The sequence below is a fragment of the Rhinolophus hipposideros genome, assembly GCF_964194185.1.
Source record: "Rhinolophus hipposideros genome assembly, chromosome: 4".
In the NCBI taxonomy this organism is placed as follows: Eukaryota; Metazoa; Chordata; class Mammalia; order Chiroptera; family Rhinolophidae; genus Rhinolophus; species Rhinolophus hipposideros.
The window spans coordinates 48,384,007-48,410,701 of NC_138050.1; the positions used below are offsets into that span (position 1 = coordinate 48,384,007).

Sequence of the window (26,695 nt, forward strand, 5' to 3'; positions counted from 1 at the left end):
TGCCAAAAACTGGAAAACTGAGCTGCATTTAGGCTAAAGAAGACCATCCCAGCTCACTATCAGGTTAAGTCTCTTCCTGCAAGAAATGTGGCTGTGGTGAAGGAGGAAAGCTGGGACCAGTGGTCCTTCTGCCAGCAGCCTCTTCAGGGAAAACCTGGGAGGTACTGCCCAGCCCCTGGCCCCTCATCTGGCCCAGGACCATGGATCAGATAAAACAGCAGGCTGCAGCCCCACACTCAATCCCCTCCAATTCAGGAAACTCTTACTGAGCAATCCTGGGGCTTGTCCAGGTAAGTCCCTGACCTATCTTCCTCTGAGGAACATTTTGGAGGGAGGCAGGAACTAGGACAAAAGGATGTGCTCCTGTGAGCTCACTCATTAGAGAGCAGCACTGGAAATGGGCTCCTGGACCTCACACCACCAGACTATCAGACCTGGGGGATACCAGTGATCCCCCAGACCACTTCACAAGGATTTCTCTGTTGGTGTCCTACGCCAGAGTTTCTTGGGGTATGCCGCCACCCCACCCCAGGAACTTCCATGCTGAGGGCTCCATGGGAGGAACAAACAGCTTCTCAACTACAACCTAAGTTTCTCATTTTCAGGAACCCAGAAGGTAAGGCAGGAGTACAGTTTTCCACTGGCACAGACCAGATTCAGCTCATCAACAGACTCCCAAAAAGCATCAGGATAGGACAGAGAGCAAAAGAAAGGGAAAGTCCTGAGCTCTTTGCTAGGCTTGCCTGTTCTCCACTACGAGTAATCATTCAAAACAAGGAAACCTGCCAGAAGACACATTAAGTCTGTAAGAAAAGAAGGCTGCAGGTGAGCTGTCAGTCATGCAGAAAAATCAACACAATTCACTGATTCTTCTCCTTTTCCAGGGAAGGAGCAGCTTCATGCTCAACCTTCTCACCACCCTCCCACATCACACACACAGTTATACAACTGTGAAGGCAAGAAGGGTTGGGTTTTTTTTGGTTTTTTTTTAAGTCACCAAGAAAACTGATACCAGGGAGTGGGGGTGGGGGGGAAGAAGGGGGGAGACCAGATGGTCCTGCTTGAATGAAGGAAAGGGCAGGAGAGGGAGCAGAAGAGGGAGGCCCAGCCCAGGGCCTGTACTTCATTCCAGATCCGTGGGTCCTCCTCTTTGGCAACTGGAAGACCATTCCCCAAGAGTCATGACCACCAGAATGCTCCAAGCCATCTGGTCTTCATTGTGAAGACATGCAACTAGGAATGAATTCAAGGTTTTATTTTTGCACAACCAGGAGCCAGCCCTTACCTCACTGAAGAGTGGGTCTACACGTGAGGTTGGAACTGAATAGAAACACATTTCAGGGGTGGCATTCTATGTTGCTGGGTGATCTAGTGAGCTGGGGGCCTGTCAACTGATAGTCACTGGCACCAATTCAATGCCAACAGGAATCCCCAATTTGGGATGCAGTGAGAAAGGAAACTTTACTCAGTACAAACAGATCAATTGTGATAGCTGTGGAACAGCTCACTAGTGCTGCCACTCAATTATGAAGCAGCATAGCTATGAGGGTGCCGTGGGGTCAGGCAGCCCTGGGGTCAGGCCCCTCTCCAACTAGACAGCTCTGCTCTGGTCTGGTCTGCTCTGCTCTGCTCTGCTCCAGGGAGACATCTTCCACGTTTCATCTTCAGGATTTCAGCTCCAGCCAGGTAAATACAGTTTTCTGTCTTCGGTGGAAAGGGAAAGTGCATTCTCTGAGCCAACCCGGGAGCTGACTTATATAGACAGAAGTTCCAACCCTTGGTCCCAGATTGGTCTATCCTCATGCAAATGAAGACTCCAAATCCTCGCAGTTTGATTGGTCCAAAAGGTACTCTCCTGATTGGTCAGAATGGAACCACTCTGATTGGTTGGTGAAGATGCAGATGGAGATATAGCTGCACAGCTCCAATTTGGGGGCAGTGTCTCAGTCCTATTGGTCGGAATAGGATTCCAGGAACTCCTTAAAAGGGCTGGCTCAGATGCCAGGAATACTACAGAAGGCAGTTCTGAGCAGGAGGCAGGCAGCTTGGTGCGGGCTTCTCCCCGAAGTGTGGTTTGCATGAGAGGCCCATGTATAGAAATGGCTGCTAGGCTCTGGGGGTTTTTTGTTTTTGTTTTTTTTGTTTGTTTGTTTGTTTTAAATTTGAGCCCAGTTAGACACCAGGAGACCTTCTTACTAGGTATCTTCTTTCTCAGGGTCCACAGTTCCCAGTTTAATTCCTCCACCTTCCTTAAGAAAAGAAAGGTCCATGAAAAGGAAGGTTTACCCATCAACACAGCCACCTCCCAAGTAGAAGTCACCAGCAGGAAGCAGACAGCAGGCGCTCCATAAATCGCTGAATCATGGAATCTGCAGGGTTGGAAAGGACCACAGGGTCATGTTTTTTGGCTTCCTGCCAAATGTAGGCCTTTCAGGTATCACAGGAAAGAGGCCATCCAGCCAGCTTCTGTGGTGCAGACCCCACTACCTTGTTGATCAAGGTTTTGTTTCCTCACCAAGCCAGGTACTACCGGAGCCATGCCGAATACATCTTCCCTTTGCTGGATAGTCTCAGGTCTCTCAACTACTGTCCTCCTAACATTTGTAGTCCTGGGAGACAGACATCTTCAAACACACAAGCTTGTCCATTTGAAGGAGGATATGGAACGAGAATTGGCAGGCCCCTTAGAAAGTGGGCAACATCCAACCTGACCCTGCAACATCTAGGTCTAGGAACAATGGCTGAGCAGCTCAGTTTCTCATACTTCACAGCTCCTGTGCACAAAATATCTGTTATCCGCCACCACGGGCCAAAAGGGACATTGAACACTCATTCTGCATACTAGTATCTAAGCAAAGGAATAGCATAGAGTGTCAGTGAGAGCACTAGGTCACTCCTATATGTGACACATCTGTCCCAGGGCCTGCCATGGTCACTGTCCCCTCTTTGGGGGCCAGGCTGGCACAAAGACTCATGTCTCGATTTTCCAAGTTTCCTCTCCCAACCTATTCTTTGGACCTCAGTCTTCAGGTAATATGTGCTCCCTTGTGAGCCCAGAGATGCTGAGGGGTTAGATCAGCCTATATTTTAATAACTTCTAAAACTATTTTTAAGCTCTTCTGAGAGAAACATCACCATTACTATGCTGGTTCAGATTTGGTATACCTGTAACATGCATTCCTCGTTTATTTTTCCTTTTTAAGGGAAGCCAAGTGTACGGCTTATGTTATAAATGTGTTAGGGAAAAGACGGCCATGCTGGGCATGCTGACAGCACCTGCTTGTGCAGAAAGCCTTTCCTGAGGATGTCAAGCAGAGCTGGAAGATGGCACCTGTGACCAGCTGCCACAGGGTAACATGTTAGGTGTGAATCTGCACTTTGCCATTTTTATACCATCTCATGGGGTCTATACACGAGTTCTGAGAAGAGAAGTATGCACCATTATCCCTATTTGGCAGGTGAGGAAACCGAGGCTCAGAGAACTGAACTTAGCCAAAGTCTCATGGCTGATAAACAGTGGAGTTGGAATTAAAGCTCGATTCTGAGGTTCAGATAGTACTCCTTAGACCACTTGCTCATGCTTGCAAACTGCTTTCCCATCAAGCTATCTTCCCCTTGCAGGCAAACAGGATCCTATGCCCTCCGTCCCTGGGTTTCTAAGTAAGCACAGGCAATAGCAAGAACCTTGGGGACACGATCAGAAGAGGGATCCCAAATCTGGACCAGTCCAAGGACAGAGGCTGAAGTCAGGGTGCCCAGCAGCCCCCCAGGCCCTGTCAGGGAACGCGGATCTACAATGCAACAATCCGCTGTCCTTTGTGGTGGTCCGAACCCTAACTGTAGACCCAACTCAACTCTCCAAGAAGGGCGTCCAACTCACTTGTCACTTGTTGCCACTCTTAGATGCTGGCTTCTCTCCACAGGTGCCTATGATGAAGGCCAAGTGCTCCCAGTGAACATACCTGGGGAGCACGTAGGAGCAAACAAAAATATCCTGTTAAGAAACCAAGCGACAGAGTTTTTGCGGAACAAAACCATACAAGTTCAGAGCTGTAAAAAGGTTTAGAGATCACCTAGGGTGACCCTTTCGATTTGCTTAAGGAAACAGGCTCCGAGACTGACTGACCCAAGTCACCAAGCTATTCAGTGGCAGTGCTGGAACCGGATCCCAGGACTCTGGAATTTATGTTATTGCCTATCACGTCACATGTTATCTTCTTGCACAGAAGTTTTTCTTTTTGTTTGTGACAGGTGGGTAAACTGAGTCATCAAAGGGTTAAGTGGCTTGCCTGAGCTGACACAACAGGTGGTCAAACCAGGCCTTGACCTCAGGTTGTATGACGCCTAAGGCTATACATGTTCTCTCCAATCTACTTTTTAAATCCTTGGGATTACAGCATGCCCATTACAACAATCCCTGCTAACCACTGAAATTTGCTAAGGAAGTAACTCATGCCCAGAAAACCAGCAATTCTAAAAGGTCTTGCTGCAAAAACTGAAACCTAAACAAAATAGGCCAAGTTGGCATTTGGAGTAATAAACAAAACACTATAGGAGTGTTCGCCGGACTTAAAAAGATGGCCCTGCGTTTACATAAAGTCACGCTTCAGAAAAATCCTTATGGGCTTCCTTAAAGCCTTCCTGAGCCAGGGGAAATCAAGGGCATGTTCTGGATGGCCTCTCTGAAGAGATGGGGGAAGGAGTAAGCCTCTGACCTCACCGCTAGAGACGAAGCACCTGGAGAGGCCAGAGCAGCTATAAGAGGCCGTCTTCCATTAGTTATGCAAGCAGATGCCTGCTATAGTCACGCTCGCCTGGCAGACATGCAGTGCGCACACAGACAAGCACACGTATATGCCCACACACACATGGCCCACTGTACCACACAGCTACACACATGCATCCACCACCACCCCTCAGACCATTCACACAGACATAAACACACACACAATCTACGCATACAGCCCGTCTGGCATCTCCCCTTGTCCCTTATAGTAGACAAAGCACCTCTTGCCTCCCTCCTCCAGAAAGCCCCAGACATCTGAGCTGACCCAGCCCCTCAGACCCTGACTAATGCCGTTACCCATCCAATGATTACCAGGCTAGCTCCAGAAGCGCTGCACTTGCTGCCTGCCTGGGCTACTAACAAGGTCTGCAGAGAAACATCAGGGCAGTTTATGGCAGCTCCTAATGACGACTGCTCCTGGTAATGACCAACTCTGCGGTGACCCAAGTATGACTTGATTACAAGCTCTGGCTCCTGCTCCGCACATCCAGAACAAAGATTTCTCAGGGGCCCTGACCGCAGCAGACGGCCCCTTCCTTCCTCAGGCCAGCCGTCAGCAGCTCCTTCAGTGGGCAGTCCACAGCTGGCCCAGGCCCGGCCAGCACTGCCCTGAACCATCTCAGGGATCTGACTTGAGGGCCTCCTCTGTCCCCTTCCTCAGAGTCTCCTGTCCTAAACATCTCACCCCCTCATGCCGCAAGCGCTGCTGTTAGTACTTCATCACTTGGATTACCTTCTCTTTCAGGTTTCCTTTTACATCGGATTCTGAGTGAGAGCCCTGCATAGAACCACCTCCCAGCAGGATACCCAGCCAGTGGTGAATCAGAAGCACCAGCTCTTCTTCACACCTCAATTCAGCCTTTGAGACCCCACATTTTCATCAGGGGCTAGTAGCCCTTACACACGATGCTGAGTTAGTTGCTAGAAAAGACAAATGACATGCTTTACCTGCATTTGTTCACCTGAATTAGGTTTTTCACTTTAAGAATTACTATTTGTTTTGAGTCTTCACTCCCTTTCCCAGCCCTCCTCTCCTGATAGCAGGAATGCCTTTCTTTACTTTCTCCATTAATCTTAAGCCTGCAGTTAGAATACTCCTCTCCTCTAGAAAACTTCGCTGAGCTTCTCCAGCCCCCAAAGACCCTGTCCTCCTTCAGGCAGGAGAGTTGGAACTACGTACTAAAGCATCTGAAATTACTGGGAAAGAGACAAACAAACATAGTCAAGGCCCACCTCATCCACCAGCTTCTTAAATTTGCTGAGGACAGGGTCCTCAGTACGTAGCTGAGACTGCAGGAAGCCTGGAAGAAGCACAAGCCGTCTCTGCCACAGCACAGGTACCTGCATCCAAGAGCTGAGCCTAGCAGGCTGGCGCCACGGCCCCTCGTGGAGTGCTGCGTGAGGGGACTCGTCTTTCAGGGGCCAGCTGTTTGAGGGTTTAAAGTGCTTATTCCAGCCCCGTTTCTAGCTCTGCTGCCAGACACAAAGGTAGGGATTTCCTTCAGCCATAAAGTCATTTCCAGAAGCTGAATGGATCTGTTATGGAAGACACACCCGTGTAAACTAACTTTCAGAGGGCTCACAAAGAGAAGAGAACACAACTGAGGTACTCCCAGGAGGACACGTCCTGGGGAAAGCGCTGGTGGAAGGGCCAGAGAAAACAAGAGAGGGAAAATCCCACTCATAATCCTGCCCAAAGGAGTGAGAACATAGTTTAGGGAAGCTGGTTCCTAATTTCTCCCCACTGCCAAAGTACCGTTTTGCCATCTTTTCACACCTCACAGACATCCTTTCCAAATTTGTAAATGATTTCCCTCAATTCTTGCCCTAAAGAAAATAGTCCTTTATTCCCCTAAATATCTGCAAGCCAGTAAGCATCTATTAACTGGACCTCAGTCCCTAAGAGCAGTCAGAACAACTGCGCCTCACACACCCGCAGCCTGTCCAGCCCAGAAAGACCACAACTATTTATTTTCAAGACTCAAATGAGAGCATGGATGTTCTGCCCAACCCCTAAAGCCCTCATCAAACAGACACAAATGTAGCCTCTTCTCTGGGGCCCTTGCTTTCACCCTCTGCTCCACCCAGAGGAAGTCAGGTTGAGTTATACATGGTATCCTTGCACACCTTTAAATTCTGTCTTGCACCAAGGATCCCGACCAAGACCAGGGTTACCCAGAAGCTCCAGCTTCTGGGACTGGGGCTGAGAATAAGCAGTTTATAACTTAGGGGTCACTCCCTGAATAGCTTCTATGAACAATGACCACAATATCTTGCTTTCAAAGATGGAGAAGGCTTTATTTCCTCTCTTCTCCATCATCACCTTTCATTTATTCATTCACTCATCACTCACACCTGGACTCTACACTTAAAGTAGCACTCACAGAGCTGGATCTGCCCTCTTTATTCCCAAATGGATCTCACACAGCCATCAATGAGCCATGCCAGAGGTCCAGGGGAATCATCTCATCACTTTCTGCCACTATAATTCCAGCTCAGCAGAACTCACAAGGTGATTTCACCCCCTTCCACCATGCTCTGGCCCCAGCTCCCAAATCATTCAACATGCCCCAGCCCCCTGTCAATTTAGTACAACAAATGTCTATTTTCAAAGAAACCTAAACTGGCCGCTTCTGGTTCACTTCCCTCATAACTCAACACAGGCTGTTTGTGTGACGCTGAGGGAAGCCGTCCTGAGGCTTGTGCTCTCTGAACCAGGATGTCCCCAGTGCCAGCGCTAAGTGGCACTCAAGCCCAGCAAGGCCCACACAGCAGGAGCAGCTCCTGCAAACACGGGCTCTTCCAGTTCTTGCTACTGGTGGCCCGTTCAGCCAGGACTCTGTGCCAGGTCCTCCCAGGCACAGTAAGAGTGACAGTGCTAGTGACAGGCTGGGCCTCTTACACAGCAAAGCTGTAGCTCAAATATTTATTGTATGTGTCTGGCTTTTACACGGAATTTGCAACCTGCCAGTTACCAGTGTTTACCTTGGTAGAAATTCACGGGAAATCTTAGCCTGAACAGGCTCAGAGTTTATTTTACTGCCAAATAAACAACTTTCTTTGATAAATCATCCATGTGACAATGTTCCTGAAAGACTAAACAAAGATTTCAAGTGCAATCTATAGGGCTTTGAGAAGCCTTCCCAAGTTAATGCATGTTTAATTGGCTGCTCTACGCAAACTGAAGCAGGGAAAGGGCCTGACATTTCTTTGGCCATTTGTTCTCCTTAAAAAATATATATATATATATAGATAGATTGGAGCTTTGGCTCATTTATGCAAAATGGGACAAACTTTACCAATATTTAAATATTCAGTGGCTTCTGAACATAGCCTGTGTTTTGGGGGGGGGGGGGGGTTGTGTTTTTTTTTTTTGGTTGAAGGGAGTGCATGTCACAAGGCAGCTGTTGGGAAAGAAATTAAAAGCTACCCTGGATATACTACTTGAAGAAAAGGGGAGGACAGAGGGAAGTACAACACGCAAGATCTAAACACTCTCTTAAACACACCGCAATAAATTCTGAATAGAAAAACTCACATTAGGAATAAGATTTCTAAAAAAAAAAAAAAAAAACAAAACAAAAACTTGGGTGGGGGTGTCCTGGAATTGGTCTATACTCAGCCCAAGCCTGGAGTGTTCTGCAGTCTGTATTGTCTGATGACGTCCAGTTTCACAATGACTTAAGGGTGTCCAACTAAAACTGCTAGTATGGAGGGTTGTTTTGTGTTTGCCTTGGGTTTGGTTTGAATTTTGGTTTGGTTTGGTTTTTTAACTATAGCACCTTGAAGCTGCACAAAGTTTTTGCAAGTTTTTCCAAATGAACTTTTAAAAAGGCTCCTTCAGTTTAATTCTCTGTTAGCCAGAGAATTAACAAGGACATTCCATTCTACTTCATAAATATTTTTGCCAAACTGATTTCATTAGTGCTAGAATCTTCTTCCTACGTAGGCTAATTTCCATCCTGAAACAATTCTTTCAAATAAGAAAAGATTATTATTATGGTTTGAGCAGTCACCATATTGATTAATTCAATTCTTCCCACAGTAACACAGGAAGCACCATCCACATTTTGCAAATGAGGAGACAGGCTCAGGGAGGTTAAGAGAATTCCTCATGGTCTCTCAGCTTATCGGGTTGGGATTTAATCCAAGCCTGTCTGGCCTGAAGCCTATGTTCTTTCTAACCTACTGCACTGTCTGTGTGCCTCTTTCCACAGAGAAAGAAATCAACTATTGCTAAGCTCTTTCTATAGGTTAGGCACAGACATCAGTCCCTTTACATTTCACAAACACGGAAAGTAGTGAAGGAGCACCCTATGCCCCCTTGTCAGGGAGCTTCCTCGACCATTTCTGACAGGATGAAAATGTGATGGGCATGAGAGAACATGAAAGAGGATGGGTATGGAATCTGGACTGGCTACCTAGGTAGATGCTGATGAGAATAAAAACTGTGAGGGATGCCAGGCAATGGCCTTGGGCAATCACGTGACTAACTCTCTTATGTGAGTCTTATTTTCCTCAATCTGTAAGATGAGAGCCCTGGACTGGCTGATTTTTAAGGTCCCACACCAAGCCTGGCATATCTTTAGAATGACACAGGGGCTAAGATGAGCAAGGCAACACCCAAAGAAACGGGCTGCTTGTGTGGGCTGTGAATAGCCCTCTTATCCCATCTCATCCCTTACACCCTTTTCCTCCAACCACTCTAAGGAAGCTTCAGAGAACAGGGTGAACTTGAGGGCAAATACTCCTTGCCCCCCCTTCTCCATGATAGTTTATGTATATGTCAAATGATAAGGAGGACATTTTGTTAAGTGAAATAAGCCAGACACAAAAGGACAAATATTGTAGGATTCCACTTATATGCGTACCTAGAATAGTCAAATTCATAGAGACAGAAAGTGGAATGGTGGTTTCCGGGGGTGGGGGAGAGGAGATTGGGGAGTGAGTGTTTGAGTACAGAGTTTCAGTTTGGGATAATGAAAAATATCTAAAAAGGGATAGTGGTGATGGTTGCACAACAATGTGAATATACTTCATGCACATACTTAAAAATGGTTAAAATGATCAATTTTATGTTATATATATTTTACCACAATAAGTTTAAAAAAAAAGGAGGGCTAGGCATTGGGGTGGGGGCCACTCACAACCAGACAATTACAGAACTGCAGGTTGGAGAATACACATCAAAAGACCCCCAAACTACACCGTTTGGCAACTGACCATCCCAAGGAATAACCTACTCAGAACTGGATTTAACCACAAAGAGGGGGAAGTCAGGTGTCAGCCTATTCTGAACCCACCATGCCCATGCTTAAATCTGTCTTAGGACAAAGAAAAGCAATCATTTCAACATGATGCAGAGAGGGGAGAGGGCTGAAAAACAGAATTTGGTTCAGGAAAGATCTCAATAACTACACTGAGAGCAGAGGACAGAGTTTCTGTCCTTGTTTGGTGAGAGCTGCGAAGGGAGGCATTGTCTGCCCGGGACAGGTCTCAGGGCTACTACCCTCCCTGCAAAGAGCACCTATGAATGTGTACCAAGTCCAGCCTACATGCCGGTTCCTTACACGCTATTTCAGCTACACCTCAACAAAACTTATACCTGGCTGTCAGTTGCCATTTCACAGAGGGAAGCTGAAGCCTGGAGAGGTTGAGAGATTTGCCCAGTATTGCAAGGCATACATATAGTAGCACAGAGAGTATTAAACTCAGTTCCAGAGAATGCCATGCGCCATCCATGGATCCTGGGTTTCTGTGTCCTTTCTCATATTTCAGCATACTTTTGTAGGTTCAAAGATGCTAGAAAGAAATGCTTCTCGTTGAAATGTGTTTCATCTATCTTCCTGCCACAGATACAGCCAAGAAGGAATCAGAGATGGAGATAGAGTGCACCATGCTCGCAGGAGGGGAAGTTTTGGTTCTTAGCTCAGCTTTTCCTTAGTTCCTTGACATGGCTTCAGAGTGTAAAGTGCTCCCATGTGACTTCAATCCAAACTGCCCAAGGCCTGATTCCTCTGACCACAACTCCTCACAACTCACCCAGCCAACTTGAAAGCTGTGAAGGCTCCTGGTTCCGCTCTGGTCTCTGCACTGTCCAACCCAGCCCCAGGCATGGGAAGACTACTTAGAATGGTACTCAGACTGTGAGCTGGGAACGACCAGTGTACTTAAAGCACCCGACCCCATGTTCTCCTGCACATGAGATGTCACAACATGTTGCAAGTACTTAGAGATCTGTGGATGGAATATGTATTGTAGAGATCATCCCTGACAATAAAAACCAGTTGTTATGAGTCTGCCAACTCCCGCCTGGGCTAACAATTCCTTCTCCCACGTCTATTTAATTTTACTTGGACTAAACTAGATTGCTGAATATTAGGGCTTTTTTTGTTCTTTTATACATACACTCAGTCACCTAAAACAGGGCATATAATTTTCCTTGAACTTAATAAACAAGTGACACAGAGTCACTTGGAAAGGAACTTTCTCCGTTTATGAAAAAATTTCCAAATCCCAGCATCCCGCCATTCATATTCTCATCTGACAAAGCTTTTATTTTATGCCGCCATGTCTAAGACACTGTGCCAGAGACTATGTAAGTACAAACAAGCCTTGTTTCTGTTCATGCTAAGACACAGATTATCGTTACATTTGAACATGAAGCATGTTTTCTTTGTCAGGGGTACAAAATGAATAGCACATCTCACAATTCATGGGCATCTTACACTAGGTAAAGTATGGTACAAGATACAGACCCTGCTCTCAAGCAGCTTACAGATGTTCCAATTACTGTGCTGGCAGCCGGTTTTCCTCATCTGCGGGAGGAAACCACGGTTTGGTTTGGAAAGGCTGAACCCGTTTTTTGCAAGAGATCAAACTGCCATTCAGAGTAAAACACTGTGCCTTCCAACAGCAGCACAGCCAAGACACCTTGAGAAAGGGGTGCGAACAAATTAGTAAAGGTGCAGGAACCTCTAAAAATATTTCTTTGAGGGGAATACTCCCAAGTGCTACCTATGAGTGCTGATTTTTCTTTCCTATTTGACTCATTTTAGGGTTGCAATGTATGGTTTTACTCTTTATGAGGAAACATATAGTGGAAAAAAAAATCCAGAAGGCAAGGAAAATTTCTGGAGGCAAAGTAATCTTTTTCCACAGCGAGAAAATACTGGGCTGAAAAAAATATTGCCACCTAAATTCTCAAGCTCAAAAAACTGGAGAAGCCAGTACAAGAGAAAGCTCTAAACTATCTTACCGTGTTTCCCTGAAAATAAGACCTAGCCAGACAATCAGCTCTAATGCGTCTTTTGGAGCAAAAAATTAATGTAAGACTCATGTTACAATAAAATAAGACTGGGTATTATATTATATTATATTATATCCGGTCTTATATTATAGTAAAATAAGACTGGGTCTTAACATTAATTTTTTGCTCCAAAAGATGCATTAGACCTGATTGTCTGGCTAGGTCTTATTTTGGGGGAAACACAGTAGCAGAAGTATATCGTCATGCACATTCCTACCAGAAAAGCTTACGAGTATTTGCAGATACTGGAGAAGAAGCTAAAGAGAGTGGTCAGAGGTGGGGTCCTAACCTCACAGCAATTATAAATCAGATCCGCACATCCCTGGGATAAGTTAACCTGAAGGAAAGACAGCTATGGGCACTGAGTTGTTAACAGTAGGATTATTAGTGTGGCAGCTTGCAAGCACTATATTGGCCAGTTTAAGAGACAGGGCAGCACCCCGTTGTCGTACAGCAGGAAAAGCAGAGAGAAAACAAAAAGCAGATCAGTATGACCTAAGTTAAGCACAGCAGGCAGGCTGACCACCATGTTGAATTCAGAGACTTTGCACCACCTAACTTTTGGCTTTCCCACATCTGGTGCTTGATCCAGCTGCATTCCTGAGCATCAGCACACAGGTGTTTCTACTGATGCTTTTCCCTGTTGGGGGAAAAAATGTGCTCTGAACTGAGGAGGTACAGTGCAGGGGTGGAGAGATTAGTGGCCAAGCAGACCAGACAGAGAGTTAAAAATGTACTGCCCGAGGAGGAGGTAATGGGTTGGACATGCAGGAGTCCAGGATGCACTGGCAGGGGGGCAAGTGTGTGTGCTGACCCAGAAGGAATACACCCCTTGCTCCTGGAGCTCACAGAGAGCTTTCCAACAACCTGATATCTTTCCACCGGGGATGTCAGAGCCACTTAATGCAAAGTTTGATCCCTGGAGTAGGGAGTAAAACATTCTTTTTCTTTTCTGTAGTGTGTCAGCTTGCATTGCTGAATTTCTTTGTTTCCTAACTGAATCCCATCAGCGTAGCTGACTGCCTCACTTACTTGAAATGAACTAAACTAGGAAACAAGTTTCTCAACAAGGCTGCATTCCCAGGGTGCTGAGAAGAGCAACGCTAAGCTCAGCCCCTGCAAAGAGAGAAGGGAAAAACAAACTCCTATCTACTGTCTTATAAGAACACTATAAATAAAAAGCCAAAAAGTCTCTCCTGCATCCAGATCACAAAAGCCTGGCATACACCCATACCTACGCTGAGGAGACAAATGCCTCTAGGGCAAAGTCCAGCAGCTGTTCGTCTTCCATTAAGTGGGGGAGGCAGCATGACAGAGAGTAAAAGTTCTATAAACTCAAGAAGAAAATAATCTCAGGGCTAGAAAAACACAGTCCCAAACAGCTAATCTCTCAGATTCACCAAGACTTGACTGGTTATTAAAATAAGATATACCCCTCCCTCCTATAAGCAGTGAGCAAGTGCTTGCTGACTTAGCAGGTACCTACTACAGTGGGAAAAGGATATCCATCCCCAGGTGAGTTACCTGAGCACCCTCTAAACCAGGGGTGTCTAAACTGCGGCCCGCGGGCCAACTGCGGCCCATGATCCATTTTTTATTGGCCCGCAGCAAATTCCAAAAATATATTTAGTTTACTTAAATAAACCAGGTGAGGCAATACGTACTTCACCTCGAGTGAGTGGCTCGGCTCTTTTGCGTATTTTACCGCATATGGCCCTTGGTTGAAAAACGTTTGGACACCCCTGCTCTAAACCCTTGCCCTACACCACAGGTCAACCTTCCACATTCAAATTCTTTCCCCAAAGCTTGCCTCTTCAGCTCATGTCTAGGGAATGTCTCTAGTTTAACTAGTTGCCACAAGGCTCCAGCTACCAACCAGAATTTTGGTGGGCAACTGGAGGAAGAGGAGAAAACCTGATAACAAGTTCAGGTTGATAAGTTCCAGGCAAAAATCTGAGCACAAGCATGGATTCTCTTCTAATGGCTCCTCAGCATTAACTTTGGCCTTGAGTTTCCACAGACCCCTGTCAGCTGGTGAATTAAAAAATGACTCCACAATTCTCTAGGAAATCAGTGATTAGTGTTTGGTCAAAATTCTTTTTAATTTCTAGTTAAATTTTAATTTATTCTAAATATTTTGGGATATGGCATCTAGCACAGTACCTTCCACTCAAGAAATGTTGAATGAATGGATAATAAATGAAAGATCAGATGCATTGAATTTGAGTTTCTTAACTCAAATTCAGGCATCACCTGCCAGTCACCTCCACACAATCAGTTCCAGGGTTTTCCATCGCACTTCCCTCAGGAGCTGAGCCTAATGAAAGTTACATGAGCATATACATTAGCTAATATATTACCTTTCAGACTTTACTCTAACATGATTCCCTGGATTTGATGAAATGTCGAGGGGCCAATTACTAAAAGTGAGTGTGGTGATTTACAATATCTGAAGAGGATCGATGAAATCCACAAGAGCGGCCCCTTAGTTATCCCTTGTGAGGACCCTTAAGGAACACAGCTACACCTGAGCAGATTCTTCTTGCCCCACACATGCAGCAAAAATATTCTCATCAAGATTTCTGAGAAATTTTATTTATGTCCTTTTTCTCTATATCCAAATGTGTCTTTAGGAAGGAATCTCATCCCCATTTGCAGAAGAAAAGCTTGTTGCTAAGGCAGTGGGGGGGCGTGGCAGGAGCTCTGCCAGGCTCAGCCTGGTGTTTGGCACCCACGAAGCAAAGGTGTGACCACGATCAAATGGAAGGGTAATCAGAGCCCACTACAATTTTATCTGAGTTCATTTAAAATGACAAGAAAAAGGGTGTGACAAACACAAGCAGCAAAATGCAGAGTAGACCAAATCTTCCTAGTGGTCCTGCTGTCCTCCCCCGAGAACGAAGGAGGCAGGCAGAGACAGCTAGTGCAGAAATAAAGCACACAAAAAGCATCCATTCTCAAGAAGCTCTCTGTGGCAAAGGGTCTGAATTCTCCAACCTCTGTCCTCAGTCACAATGACACATACCCTGAGAATATGTCTGTTACACGTATAATTTCATTTAACTCACATGTGCACTCACATATGTGCGGCTCATTTAAACACAGTATTCTGCCAGTACAAGGCCCTTACTATGCCTGGTTAATGACATGGAGTAGGTTTCTAAAGGGACATAAAGACTCATGGTACCTACCGTTCTGCTTTACCTGGTAAAAATTCTATATGAAATCCAGCCTGAGGGACACAGTGCAGGCACCATGAGAAATGCACTGTTTAGTGTCAGGCTAAACCTATCCTTCAGCAAAGCGGGCCTGGCCCAAGCCACTTCCTGGCATCCGTATAAAATGGAGGCAGGCGCAAGGGAGTCAGCCCTTCAAATGGATGTGGGGCACAGGTCTTCTGCAGGACAGACTACAAGGGACCATCCCTGATAGGCCCCTTGAGATCTGCTTCCCAGGCCACATCCAACCCTTCTCCTGGGGCTGTAAGTGCTGATTCGAAGTTCCCTTATTAAGCCAGAGTGATGTGGGGGAAAAGGGAGAGAAGTCTTGCTACTATAGGGATGTCAATTTTCTTTGCCTGAAAGGACTCCTCTGAATGCCCTAATGTTGGACTCTCCCCTCCCTAGAAAGGCACCCCATCATCAGCCATTTCAGATCCTGGGTAGAGTGGTGCTGACACCTAGGGGTGGATGGAGAAAGAGCCAGCATGGAGAGAAGGCCAGCTCAAGCTGCCCGCTGCCAAGGAGTGGTGTTTCCCCTAGCTTGTGTCCAACTATCCCAAGTCTCCCTCCCTCCATTCCTACAGAAGGTCCCTAAAAACCTGTTCAGTGATCCTCCCCTACAGAAGGACGAAAGCAAAATTTGACTTTAATAAAAACTGGCCAGTTCCCCATCCTATCTGGTCTTCCATCTGCCTGAGAAAAGCAGCCATTGGGAAGATTGGAGGTAGAAAATATAAAACTCCATAAAGATGCATCAACCGGCTCTGTTCAGCAGGGCCAGAAGGAACCAGGGAATGTCAAACCTCCCTGAGGAGGCCAGGGACACTTTCTTACCAAATTCGCTCGCACAGAGATGTTCAATTATGGCTTCAGATTTCAATTCGTTGTCACATGGAGGACACACAGTTGTGCCTGGGAAGGGAAAGAGGGAGAAACAGGAGCTGTGAGTATAGGTGTACGGGATGCAGGAAAGAACCGTGTCTGGGAAAGAGATCAGCCCATGACCAGGATGAAAGTAGTTAAAGGTCTTCTTGAATTTCTGAAAGGCAACCTGAGAATTGAAAACAAGAGTCCTGGAGCCCAAGGCCTAAAGCTATAAACCGAATATGGTTTCCCGAAAATTTGGGGGCTAGAGCTGTTGAATATGGCACAACAACTTACACCAACATTATATAGGGCTGGATGGGGCAGGTCCTATGAATTGTGCCTTGATGGGGTATGATGGGTTCCTGTGAAAAGTTGACTTTTCACATATAGTCCAGTTGTTTGTTTCCTGTTCTTTTCTCCCCTCTCCTTTAAATATTCCCCTCTGATTCCTGCCCCCTTTCCATTCCCAAACTCCCAAGACAGCAGATTAACCTGACCAGCTCTCTAGGAGCCAAGGAAATAAAACTGCCAGACTCGCAAACTCTAACCCCGACCCTGAACACCGCTCTCCAAAAGGGCTATTGCAGTATGAGTTCCTAGCAAGAGCTGCCAAATGGGAGGACAGAGGTGGATGGGAGACACCCTTTGGAGGCGTTTTCACGGCACTGTGAAGTGCTTTGAAGAGGAGGGGTGTGTGTGTGTGTGTGTGTGTGTGTCCAGTGTGAGGGCCAATGGGAGGTGGCTAAGCCCCAGGGGACGAGGCACCTGAGGCCAGGGCTAGAGGCCTCCTCCAAGCCAAAATTCTGCTGATCCTGGAGGGATCGCTAAGAGGTAAAGCGCCTTCATGGAAGGTCAGGGAGAAAGTGGTACAGTGGAATCCCCAGAAGGGTGTCTTATCATCACCACTACCACCATCACCATCATCATCACTGCCATCATCATCATCATCATCATCACCATCACCACCTTTCAAACAACCTAGAGTTTAATCCGTGGTCTAGGGAAGCATTACCATGTTTTATGAGCACGCCATCCCTGGCACAGCACTGGAGGCCAAGCCAGCCTGGAGCTAAGGAGCACAGGAAAGTCACCATAAGGAAGGACGGTGTGCTGAGCGACCCCCGCTCACATATAAGGCTCTTTGTCCCTTCCTTCCCGTCCCTCTCCACTGCTTCTGGGACAGTATCTCCTCCTCAGTGAGCTCCCTCCTTTGTGACTCAGTGAAATGGGCAAAGCCTCCCAAGATGGATGATAAGGAGGGAGCTGCACAGCTCCTAGGACACAGCTGATCACCCAGCCCCCACTTCCAAGAGGGTCGCTGCATGGCCTTAGTCTCTGTTGCCGATTCCTCCCTCGCCTTTACTCTACTCAAGGCCAAACACTATCCAGATTCTTAGTGCAGCAAGAACCACAGCTGCACTCCCAGCAAAAGACTGTGTGACTATCTTTTGGCCCAGATGTTGGCAATTTGGTTTTCACCTAGAGCTTGAGACTGGTAGTGTTCATAACAAAGGGAATACCTTACCCAAAATTTTGCGTATGATTCTTGCTTCCAGGGGGAGAAAAACAGGGAAAGGAAGCCCCGCAATAAAAGAAGGACCATGTTACTTAAACCTGGAGAGTCAATTGTGCTTTGGGATTTTCCTCGTTTAGGTTATTTTTTTAAATGTAGAAGTTACCACATTGCAAGTTTCCATCAGTATAATCTTGACCAAACAAGTTGCAGAGCCAAAGCTATTGCCAGGTTGCCATCTACACCACACACTCACACCATCGCATCTGGACACTCGGAGTTCCCTGACCCTACTGGCAGCCAAGGGCTCTGTAACCCACAGGGGCATTTTCCTCTGGCCCATCAGTTACACTTGACCTTCCATGCCTCCCAGGATGGCAGGAGCTCATTGAGGTGACCTCAGTGTGTTCTCAATATGGCTTTCCCCATCTTGCTTTCCTTAACAGCCAACTCTGGAGCAGCTCAACCCAGAGAAGGGAGGAATGTTAATGCAATATTAATCTGTGCCCCCACCAATTGTACTTGGAGCCCCTCAGGCTGCCTCAGCAGGAAAAATCCATCCAGTCATTCGTCTGCAAGGTAGAACTAAATCGCTGTTTTAAGGCATATTTAAAATAATATTTAAAGCAAAGGAACAAAAAACTAAAATGTTTTGTGTTTTATCAATATTTAAGGAGGAGTAGAGGAGAAAGTACAACACTGGAATCAGGATTAAGTGCATTTTTAAAAATCAATGCACACACACGCACACAGCACATTCTCTCCCCTCCTCTTCTCTCACACACATACGCACAAGTGTTTCTCTCTCTCTCTCTCTTTCTCTCTCTCTCTCTCACACACACACACACACACACACACACAGAGCAGGCCTTTCCTGGGCAGCTCCTTGGTACATGGAGAAGGGACCTATAGAAAGCACGAATGAGGGTACTGTGGCCTCTGCAATCTATGACTAAAACTGCCGGGCTAATTTAATGCTCAACATGCCTAAACAACAACTCAACTAAAAGTATGTGCTTATTCATACAACTTGAATCAGGAAAACCTGGCAGGGAGGGGAAATAACTATTTATCAGCCTGGGAGTACACAGGTCTAACGTAAGTACAAGATTTAGAAATAACTTTCCTGGAAAAAGAAAACTTGCCTCTCCTATAACAAATGCAGCTTGGGCAGTAGTAGCCTTTTGGGGAGAAGGTATCTTCTGACTCATTTCTCATTATCAAGTTTATCGTTAATAACAAAGGGCTACCCAATACCCCAAAACTATACATGTCCAAGGATATGAACAGAAACCAGTCAAACTATGCAGAGATATGGTGCTGTTTTGAAAATTCAGTTTTAATCTTAAAGAAACAAAAGGCAATAAAAGTAGTGCCCGTGTACTTATTGTTATCCACAAGTAGCAGTTCTTATTCCGGAGCCACCAGCCTTAAGGTGATGAGGACCAGAAATGTGGTCAGTATCGACCTGCCTCTACACACACACACACACACACACACACACACACACACACTCCTCCCACCTCCGTGCTCAGCTGACCATCTGTGGCCATTCAGCCTCAGAGGAAGTCATGTGGGGCTCCCTCCCACTGAGTGGCTGCAGTCCTGGGGAGCAATGGATGCCCTCTCAGGATAGAGCTTCTCACCAAAAATGCTGAGGGGAGAACCAGTTCCCTAGTCCCACACCTGAACTGGTCTTCTCACAGCCTTTCTATCTGTTCAGCAGCTGATCTTGGGAAGGTGACTACCTTGGGCACACCTGGGATGGAGAGAAGGGGAAAGGAGGATGGTACAAAGGTCCAGACTGAGGAAGTGGCAGACAAGTGGAACAGCAGCCAAGGAGTAAAAGGCTTCAATATGAAAATTATTTTGTTTTCTGCTACTTCATCTCAGCCTTTTGGGGGCTCATCTGGGAGGATTCTTTCCCCTTCATAAGGAGACACCCCAGCCAGTCCCCACATCTCCCCTTCAGAACGTGTTCCTCCAAAGGTCTCCACTTCATGACTACCAGCTGTTCCCAAAAAAAGGCAACTGGGAGTGGACTCAGCGCGAGCCGAGCTGACCACAGCCTCCAGGGACAAGATTGAGCCAATCCCCCAGAGCCACGCAGAGGAAGGGGAGAAGGAATATTCTGGGGCAGCAGGAGCTGGCTTCACACCCGCAAAACACAAAGTGCTTTGTTTGCTCTAGGGAACTGCTCAGCTCCCGATCTCAAAGGGCTGCCCTTCCAGGAAGTTAACCCTGTGCAGACACCCAGGAAGCAGAAAGCAGAGGTGCTGAGACCTCACCCCTGCCTGCTGTCTTTCCCACCTAGCCGGGATCCATGCCATCCAATATTGGTCACACTGGACTTATCTTCTCCCTCCCTGGAATAAGCAAGAGCATTCAAAATTCGGGGTGCCTCTTTCCCCATACCTATCCCTATCCTCACTCTGGGGGAGCACACCCATCAGTGGACATCTTTTAGGCATCACTTCAAGATGTCCTAAGTCAGCAAGCAGCCCCACCCCCACCTTACGCCCCCTTCCCAAAAAACACTCCGGATTTAGGCCCCTGTGCTAACAGCACCTGAGTGTATGTCTCCCAGCTCAGATTACTTCTACATCCTTGAGTCTCAACTCTGCTTTGGAAGAATTAAGGGTTGAAATCACGCCTATAAAAGTTAGGCCACTGCGTTGGGTTTTTTGTTTGGTTTGTTTTGTTGCCTCTCTGGGATTGTTTTTCCTCCCACTGAAGAACTGCCCTTTAAGTGGGAGGGGGTTCGAAGAGGAACCTCAGGCCCTCGGAAACCAGAGGCGGTTAGGAAAGTCTCCAATTTGCGGAGCTCCACTCCCCAAGGAGAGGCGAACAATGAACTAATTACACCTTTATCTTTCTAATTTACCTGAGGATTTGCGTAAATGAGAGAAGCTCGGGGTATGCAAGAGTGAGACACAAGAGGCTCTCCATCCCTAGCCCTCCCAAAGCTGTTACCTGAAAGGGGTGGAGAAACAGAAATCCCGTTTCTAAACTTTTTTTTTTTTTTCTCAGCCAGTTCTGCAGCAGTCCTGGTCTATTTGGCTGAATGACTAGTTAAGGAAAGAGTTGTTGTTTAGTTTTTTGGGTTTTTTTAAATCCTCATGGAACCTATTAAAACAAAGCTGCGCCTTAGCGTGTTCCGGCCTTTCTGAGCTTTCTACACTTTGGGTTTGGTTTTTTCCCCACTGGCGCATCCCGTCTTCGGATGTTAAACCCTTCGGTGGGGACTTGGTTCCCTCCCAAAAGAGAGACGAGCTGTCCTTTTATTTGGCGCATAAGGCTTTGTTCCAGGTATGGAAAAATGAGACTGAACCCCAGGAAGAGCCGCTCCAGGAGCAGGACCGAGTTTGTGGGGGGCGGAGGAGCCGCCGCCGCTGCGGGGGAAGCCCCGCGGTTCGTGCATCTGGGTCCGCACAGGCGCTAAGCAACGCCTTAGACGGACTGGAAGCTTCGAAAAACACTTCTGCACAGCTTGCGAGCAGTCTCTGGGGAGCGCGTCCGAACTAGCAACTGGAGCGGCGGCGGCGATCCGGTGGCGGGGGCTTTCCCGCAGCCCCCGCAGCAGCCCGGCCCGCCCGGGGGTCCCTGGCCGCTTGGGGCCTCCGAGGGGGTGGCCTTACCTTGGGGCTTGGAGGCTTCGGTAGCATTGGGCGGGGTCATGGCGATGCAGACGTCCCCCTCGGGGAACTTGTCACACTTGAGCATCTCGGGCCAGTAGAAGCCGAAGAACTGCATGACCGGCTCGCACGAGTCGCGGACGGCCTCGCAGAGCCAGCGGCACGGGTAGATGGGCCGGTCCAGGCAGACCGGCGCGAAGAGCGAGCAGAGGAAGACCTGGGTGCCGATGTGGCAGTTCTTGTTGAGCAGCGGCACCCAGCTGCTGGCCTGCTGCTTCACCTCGGCCATGGTCTCGTGCTCCAGCAGGTTGGGCAGCACCATCTTCTTGTAGCCCACGTTGTGGCACAGCCGCAGGTCGGCCGGGATGTCCACGCACTGCGGCGGCTTGGTGTAGAAGCGCCCGCTCTGGTACGAGCCGATGTCCGACTGGAAGCTCACGTAGTCGTACTCGCTGGCCGAACCCGCGGCCAGCAACCCGGCGGCCAGCGCCAGCAGCACGCCCCCGGCGGCCCCGCGCCCGCCCCCCGCGCCGCGCCCGCTGCCCATGCTGGCTCCGCGCACTCGCTCCCGCGACGTCGGGGCTGCTCCGGCCGCCTCCCCGCGCGCGTCCCGCCGCAAACTTCCAGGAGTCTCCGGGGACAAAAGGGGTTGTACCCACCCTGGCCTGGGTCGGTGGCCGCGCGCTCCTGCCCAGTCCTCGGCGGGGGGCGGCCCTCGGCCTGCCGCGGGGAGGGTAGCGCGCGCGGCCTTGGTGCTGCCTGGGCTCCGGGGCGCGCGGCACCTACTCCCGAGGCTGCAGGACTCGAGTGCCCGGTGCTCCTGTTGCAAAGCCCTCGGAGTCTCCCGGTGCAGCCAATCAGCTCCGGGCTGCGGCGAGCCGCACTCATTTAGCACGTCAGTCACCGGCGCAATTAGCCAATCGCTTCACTTGCTGGAGGCTTTGGTTTACTAGAACCAAACACAGGTCAACACCCCTTAAAAAAACAAAATCAAAAAAAAATAAATAAATAAAAGGAAAATAATGAGAGACCGTAGGAAAAGTAAAGAAAGGGGAAATAGAAGTGTGGGGTGCATAATGAGAATGTTTAGCGCTGTAATTAACTTGCTTAGGTTCTCAAAGAAGCAAGGAATTTAACAATACTTGCAATTCCATGAGAGAACGAAGACTCTTTTTTACACTTCTTCCTAATTTCAAGCAGCAGCCCACCAGACAAGCAGCTCACCTCCTCGGTTTTGTTCTGTGTAGCTGCAGTACAAAGACAAGGCGGTTTCCAGACAAACATGGGCTCAGAAAGGCAGAAGCGACAGAGGACTGCTTTTTAATCCCCAGCCGGCCAGGCTTGGCTCCTGCAAAAACAAGAGGAAGGTGTAGTTGGGGCTGTTTGCTGGTTTAAAAATGCAGGACCTTTCTAGGTGGGATAACCGGATGGTGACCCTCCAACAAAACCAAAGGCACTAAGTAAATGTTGCTCAGCGTGGCAGGAAATATTGCTGCAAAGGTGCTACCTTTGGGAGGGCAGTTTTTAAAAGTAAAAGAGAAAAAGAAAAGAAAAAAAAACCTACTTAAGTCCTAGCCCGACAGCGTGTCTGTGTGTGCACGCATATCCACATTGACATGTTTGTGGTGTAGAAAGCCAAAACATTAAAAACACATGTGCACTTATCAGCCTGGTGTGTGTAAATATCAAATCCATCACTCCGGCACACATGCTACATTCAGAGCTGGCCCAGGAACCTCAAGTCAAAACCACGGGCTCCCATTAAGGCAGAAGGCAAGAGGAGAATATTAGCAGAAACACAGCCTGGCCTTCTCATCTAGCCCCCCAGGAACAGAAGTCTCCATGCCACCCTCCATCTCAGAGTTCCTGGGAATTCTTTGCTTCAAACATTCCCCTGAGAGGGGAGGGTCCTGGAAGAGTGACCATGACTGACCCAAGGGACAAGAGACAGCAGCAAGCAGTTCGTGAAGTTCACTGGGTCTCCACACTGCATGTATCCTGAAGTGTGGGTGGAGAGAGGTGAAGGATGCTAAAAAATCCGCATCTGAGCTGTGTGATACTAGTGCCCCATGTGGCAAATGGGCCACAGATCTTAGAGCTGAAGGCAGACACTGTAGGAGGCGCTGCCTTGCCAGGCCAGTTTGTTTGTAAGGCTCCTCCGGGGAAGCTGGCTTTGGACTCTGCAGACCAAATTTCTTGATGGACAGATTCCAAGTAAAACTACTTGAGTTTGTGAAGAAGCGAGGCTATTTTCTTAAAGCACTCATACCCATACAGAGATTGTGATTCCACTATGCACACAAGAAGCAACTGCAGATGGTCAACTTCTCTGTCATTTCTAGGCTACGAAAGGTGCGCCAAAACAAATGGGGCAGGAAGGAGGCAAAGAGATCTGAGAAAGATAAAGCACTACTTTGGATGGCAAAGGGTTAATCCCTAAACAATTGGTAAAGCTCAGCCAGAGAAGCTGGGGAAGACATTCCTCATAAAGAATAGACTGCAGGAGACCGGGCAACTGTGTCTCAATTCAAGGGGCATTTAGAGAAAAATGTTGTTTGGTAGGGGGTCCTTTTCTGTCCTCCAGCCAGGCTCTCAGGCCCAAGCCAAATGTGACTGTTTACTCACTCCTCAGAAAGAGTTGTGTTAGTAGATAACAGCCTCTCACCTCTGAATCCAGGCTTGACTGATCTCTCACTCATGTTTGCACAGTTTACCCTAACAGTGGGAGGACTTGGGTCTGTTCACCGTCTCAATTCTGGAAATCTGTCCAGCTAACCACACGTCTACCAGTCCTGGAGTCTCAAGTCAGGAGTAAATCTCACAAATCCTTTCAGGGGAGGACCTAGTCTATGTCTGGTTGTTCCCCGTTGACTTTGATTACCCCCAATCCCCAAGTCCCCACCCCACCGCCAAAAGATCTACTGCTTTAGAGAGAGGCCTCTCAGGCCATGCCAGGGTCACAATTGTCTCAAGAACAAACAGGGAGTGTGGATGTAAATAAGACCCCAGAACCTCCTATACATTTCTGGCTCCTTCCAAGGCCCAGCTGGAGAGGAAGAACTTCAGGGTTCAGTCCCACTGACAGACTTTAACCTACACCTGGGCTTTTGGAGGATAAAGTCCAGTCAGTTTACATACTATATAATGGGTGCCAGACAGAAGAGCCTGAAGACTTTGTATTGTAGTGATGCATACAGTCTTTTGGTCCCTTTTCATACTGTTACAGCTTTGCACTTCAAAGCCCAGGCTCCCTTTTCCCAATGGCAAGAATGTGTGTGTGTGTGTGTGTGTGTGTGTGTGTGTGTGTGTGTGTGTAGAGAAGAAAGTTTTAAAACAAAGGTTCTCTAAACATGCGATTGACATGACAGAGCTCCCAGAAACCAGTGTTCTTCAATATGAGAATAGGGCCAAAATACAACTTTAAACTTGTGTGTTTTTTCATTTTAAAAGAGTTCTGATTTGCTCACACTTCCAGGTGCCCATACATGAAAATTGGAAGTAGGTTCCCTGTTGCTTCATAACACCAGCTCAAGGAGGCATTCTTCAGTCTGCCCATTGCCCAAAGCTGACTGTGGGGCCAAGCAGGGTCATCGAGGGGCCTCCCAGGTGCCTACCTGGTGGCCTCTTCCCCCACACAGAGCTCCTTCCTGCCCTCTCCTAGAAAAACTGGGGGTGGAAGAGTGAGGGAAGAGCCTTTCCAGCCTGTTCCTCCTATTCTGTTCCATTATCATATCATCAGTGATTTTTAGGATACTCTCCAAAGATTCAGTCAGAATCCCTTCCGGCAGCCAGGAGTGGTACAGCAAGGCAGGAGGTTCTCTTGCCTGTGGCTGGGTGGTGATAGCTTTGGTGCATGCAGAGAAAAGCATTCTGGACCAGTCAGGACTTATTGAATATGGCCTCGGTTCTGCTCCTTACAGGCTGGTGGCTCCAATGTTATCCCTCTGGCCCTAGAGTTTCCATCTGTAAATCAGAGCTGTAAATAATGCCTGCCTTGCTACCTCATGAAGTAAAATATGTGAATTCTCAATAGCTAGTGTCAGTGAGGCACACAGTTAGGTTTTCAGTAAAGTCTGAAACGTTTAAAGGGTATTCCACATAGGACATCATGAAACATAGTCATGTTCTTACTTGGACAAGCTTCTTTTCCATTCCACCTCTGCAGAGGTGAAAGTACTGTGCCCACCTTATTGATCCCGAGACCCTCTCACTCAAGAATGGTCTGACCTGCTATCTAGGGTTTGGGACTGTCTAGGAAGACTCATAAAAATTCGGAGTTGATGACAACTGCAGTCCTAGCCACTGTCACCTCCCTGCACCGACAGCACCGGGGCACCCTTCATCACAGCACTCATACTGATGTCTTATAACTGCGTGCTGTGGGGTATCTACTGCATGACGGTGAGCTCTGGGAGAGCCAGAGGCTTGTCTTATTTTGTCTCACTTGTCCCTGCATCCCAGCATCTAGCATGGTGGCAGACATACGGTGAGTGCTCAGTAAGGCCCTCCAGCCCAACAAATACATAAACACGTAGGAGAGGGAGGAGCCATGTGAGCTACCCAGGCTAAGAGAGGTACTACACTTGAGCATTGATTTTTGCACTGCATTTCCTGAGAACCAAGGCAATAATGAATCACTCACAGTTCTCTTTGTCTGCAGGAAAGGAACATCTTTCCTAGATCTGAATCCTAAGGGAACTGATCATTAAGGCCTCCTACAAAAACTGCAAAAGGAGCGTGGCACTTTTGCATTGGCTCTCCTCCTGTCCCAGAGCTGACCGATAGCCAGATGTCATATCCAATTCACCTATCTCCCCAGGTCCTGCACCCACTGGACTGCTGAATAGAGGATGGGCAATGGGTAGTTTGATGAATGTAGTGGCCAATTCCGGGAGGAAAACAGAACTTCCTGTAGATCCTGCATAAACACTGACCCTCAGACCCTAAGGCAATCCTGTGTGAAAACAGAGACTGGTGCCTAGAAGGCTGGGGTTTCTGGCAGCCTCTGACAGCACTTGGGGTAGGGACAGTGGGCGAGAGAAGCTGGAAGGGTGCTCCACCTGTAACACCTGTGCCGGGTCCTGGCTTTAGAGCTCAAGGCTTTGAGGCTTCGCTGGGACACCACAAGCAGGAAAAATGGGTCCTTAGGAACCTCCCCACCCCAGCCCCGGTGATCCCAGAGTGAAAGTGAAGTGGCACATGCTTCGGTGACAGGAGGCCCGTAAATCTGCTGAGATTGCTGCAGGGAGGGCAGCAGCCCAAGCAGACACATTCCCCTAGGAGCCATGTGCTTATTTACCTAACCCTTCGTAGCAGGCGCGCCAGACAGCTCCACCGCCTTTCTCAAGGGTTGGAGCTGAGAAC

At 47.9% G+C, this 26,695-nt stretch overlaps 1 protein-coding gene across 1 annotated transcript in view; it reads right to left on the reverse strand.

Annotated features, from left to right (window-relative positions):
• SFRP1 (secreted frizzled related protein 1) overlaps positions 1 to 22,138 on the reverse strand; it is a 46,540-nt gene extending 24,402 nt beyond the window's left edge. Inside the window, exons 1-2 of the mRNA XM_081045550.1 lie at positions 21,335 to 22,138; positions 16,151 to 16,228 (exon numbers count right to left, since the gene is read on the reverse strand). Coding sequence (XP_080901676.1) covers positions 16,151 to 16,228; positions 21,335 to 21,878 — 622 coding nt within the window. The 5' untranslated portion in view covers positions 21,879 to 22,138. The remainder of the gene's footprint in view (positions 1 to 16,150; positions 16,229 to 21,334) is intronic.
• Positions 22,139 to 26,695: the final 4,557 nt, after the last annotated feature.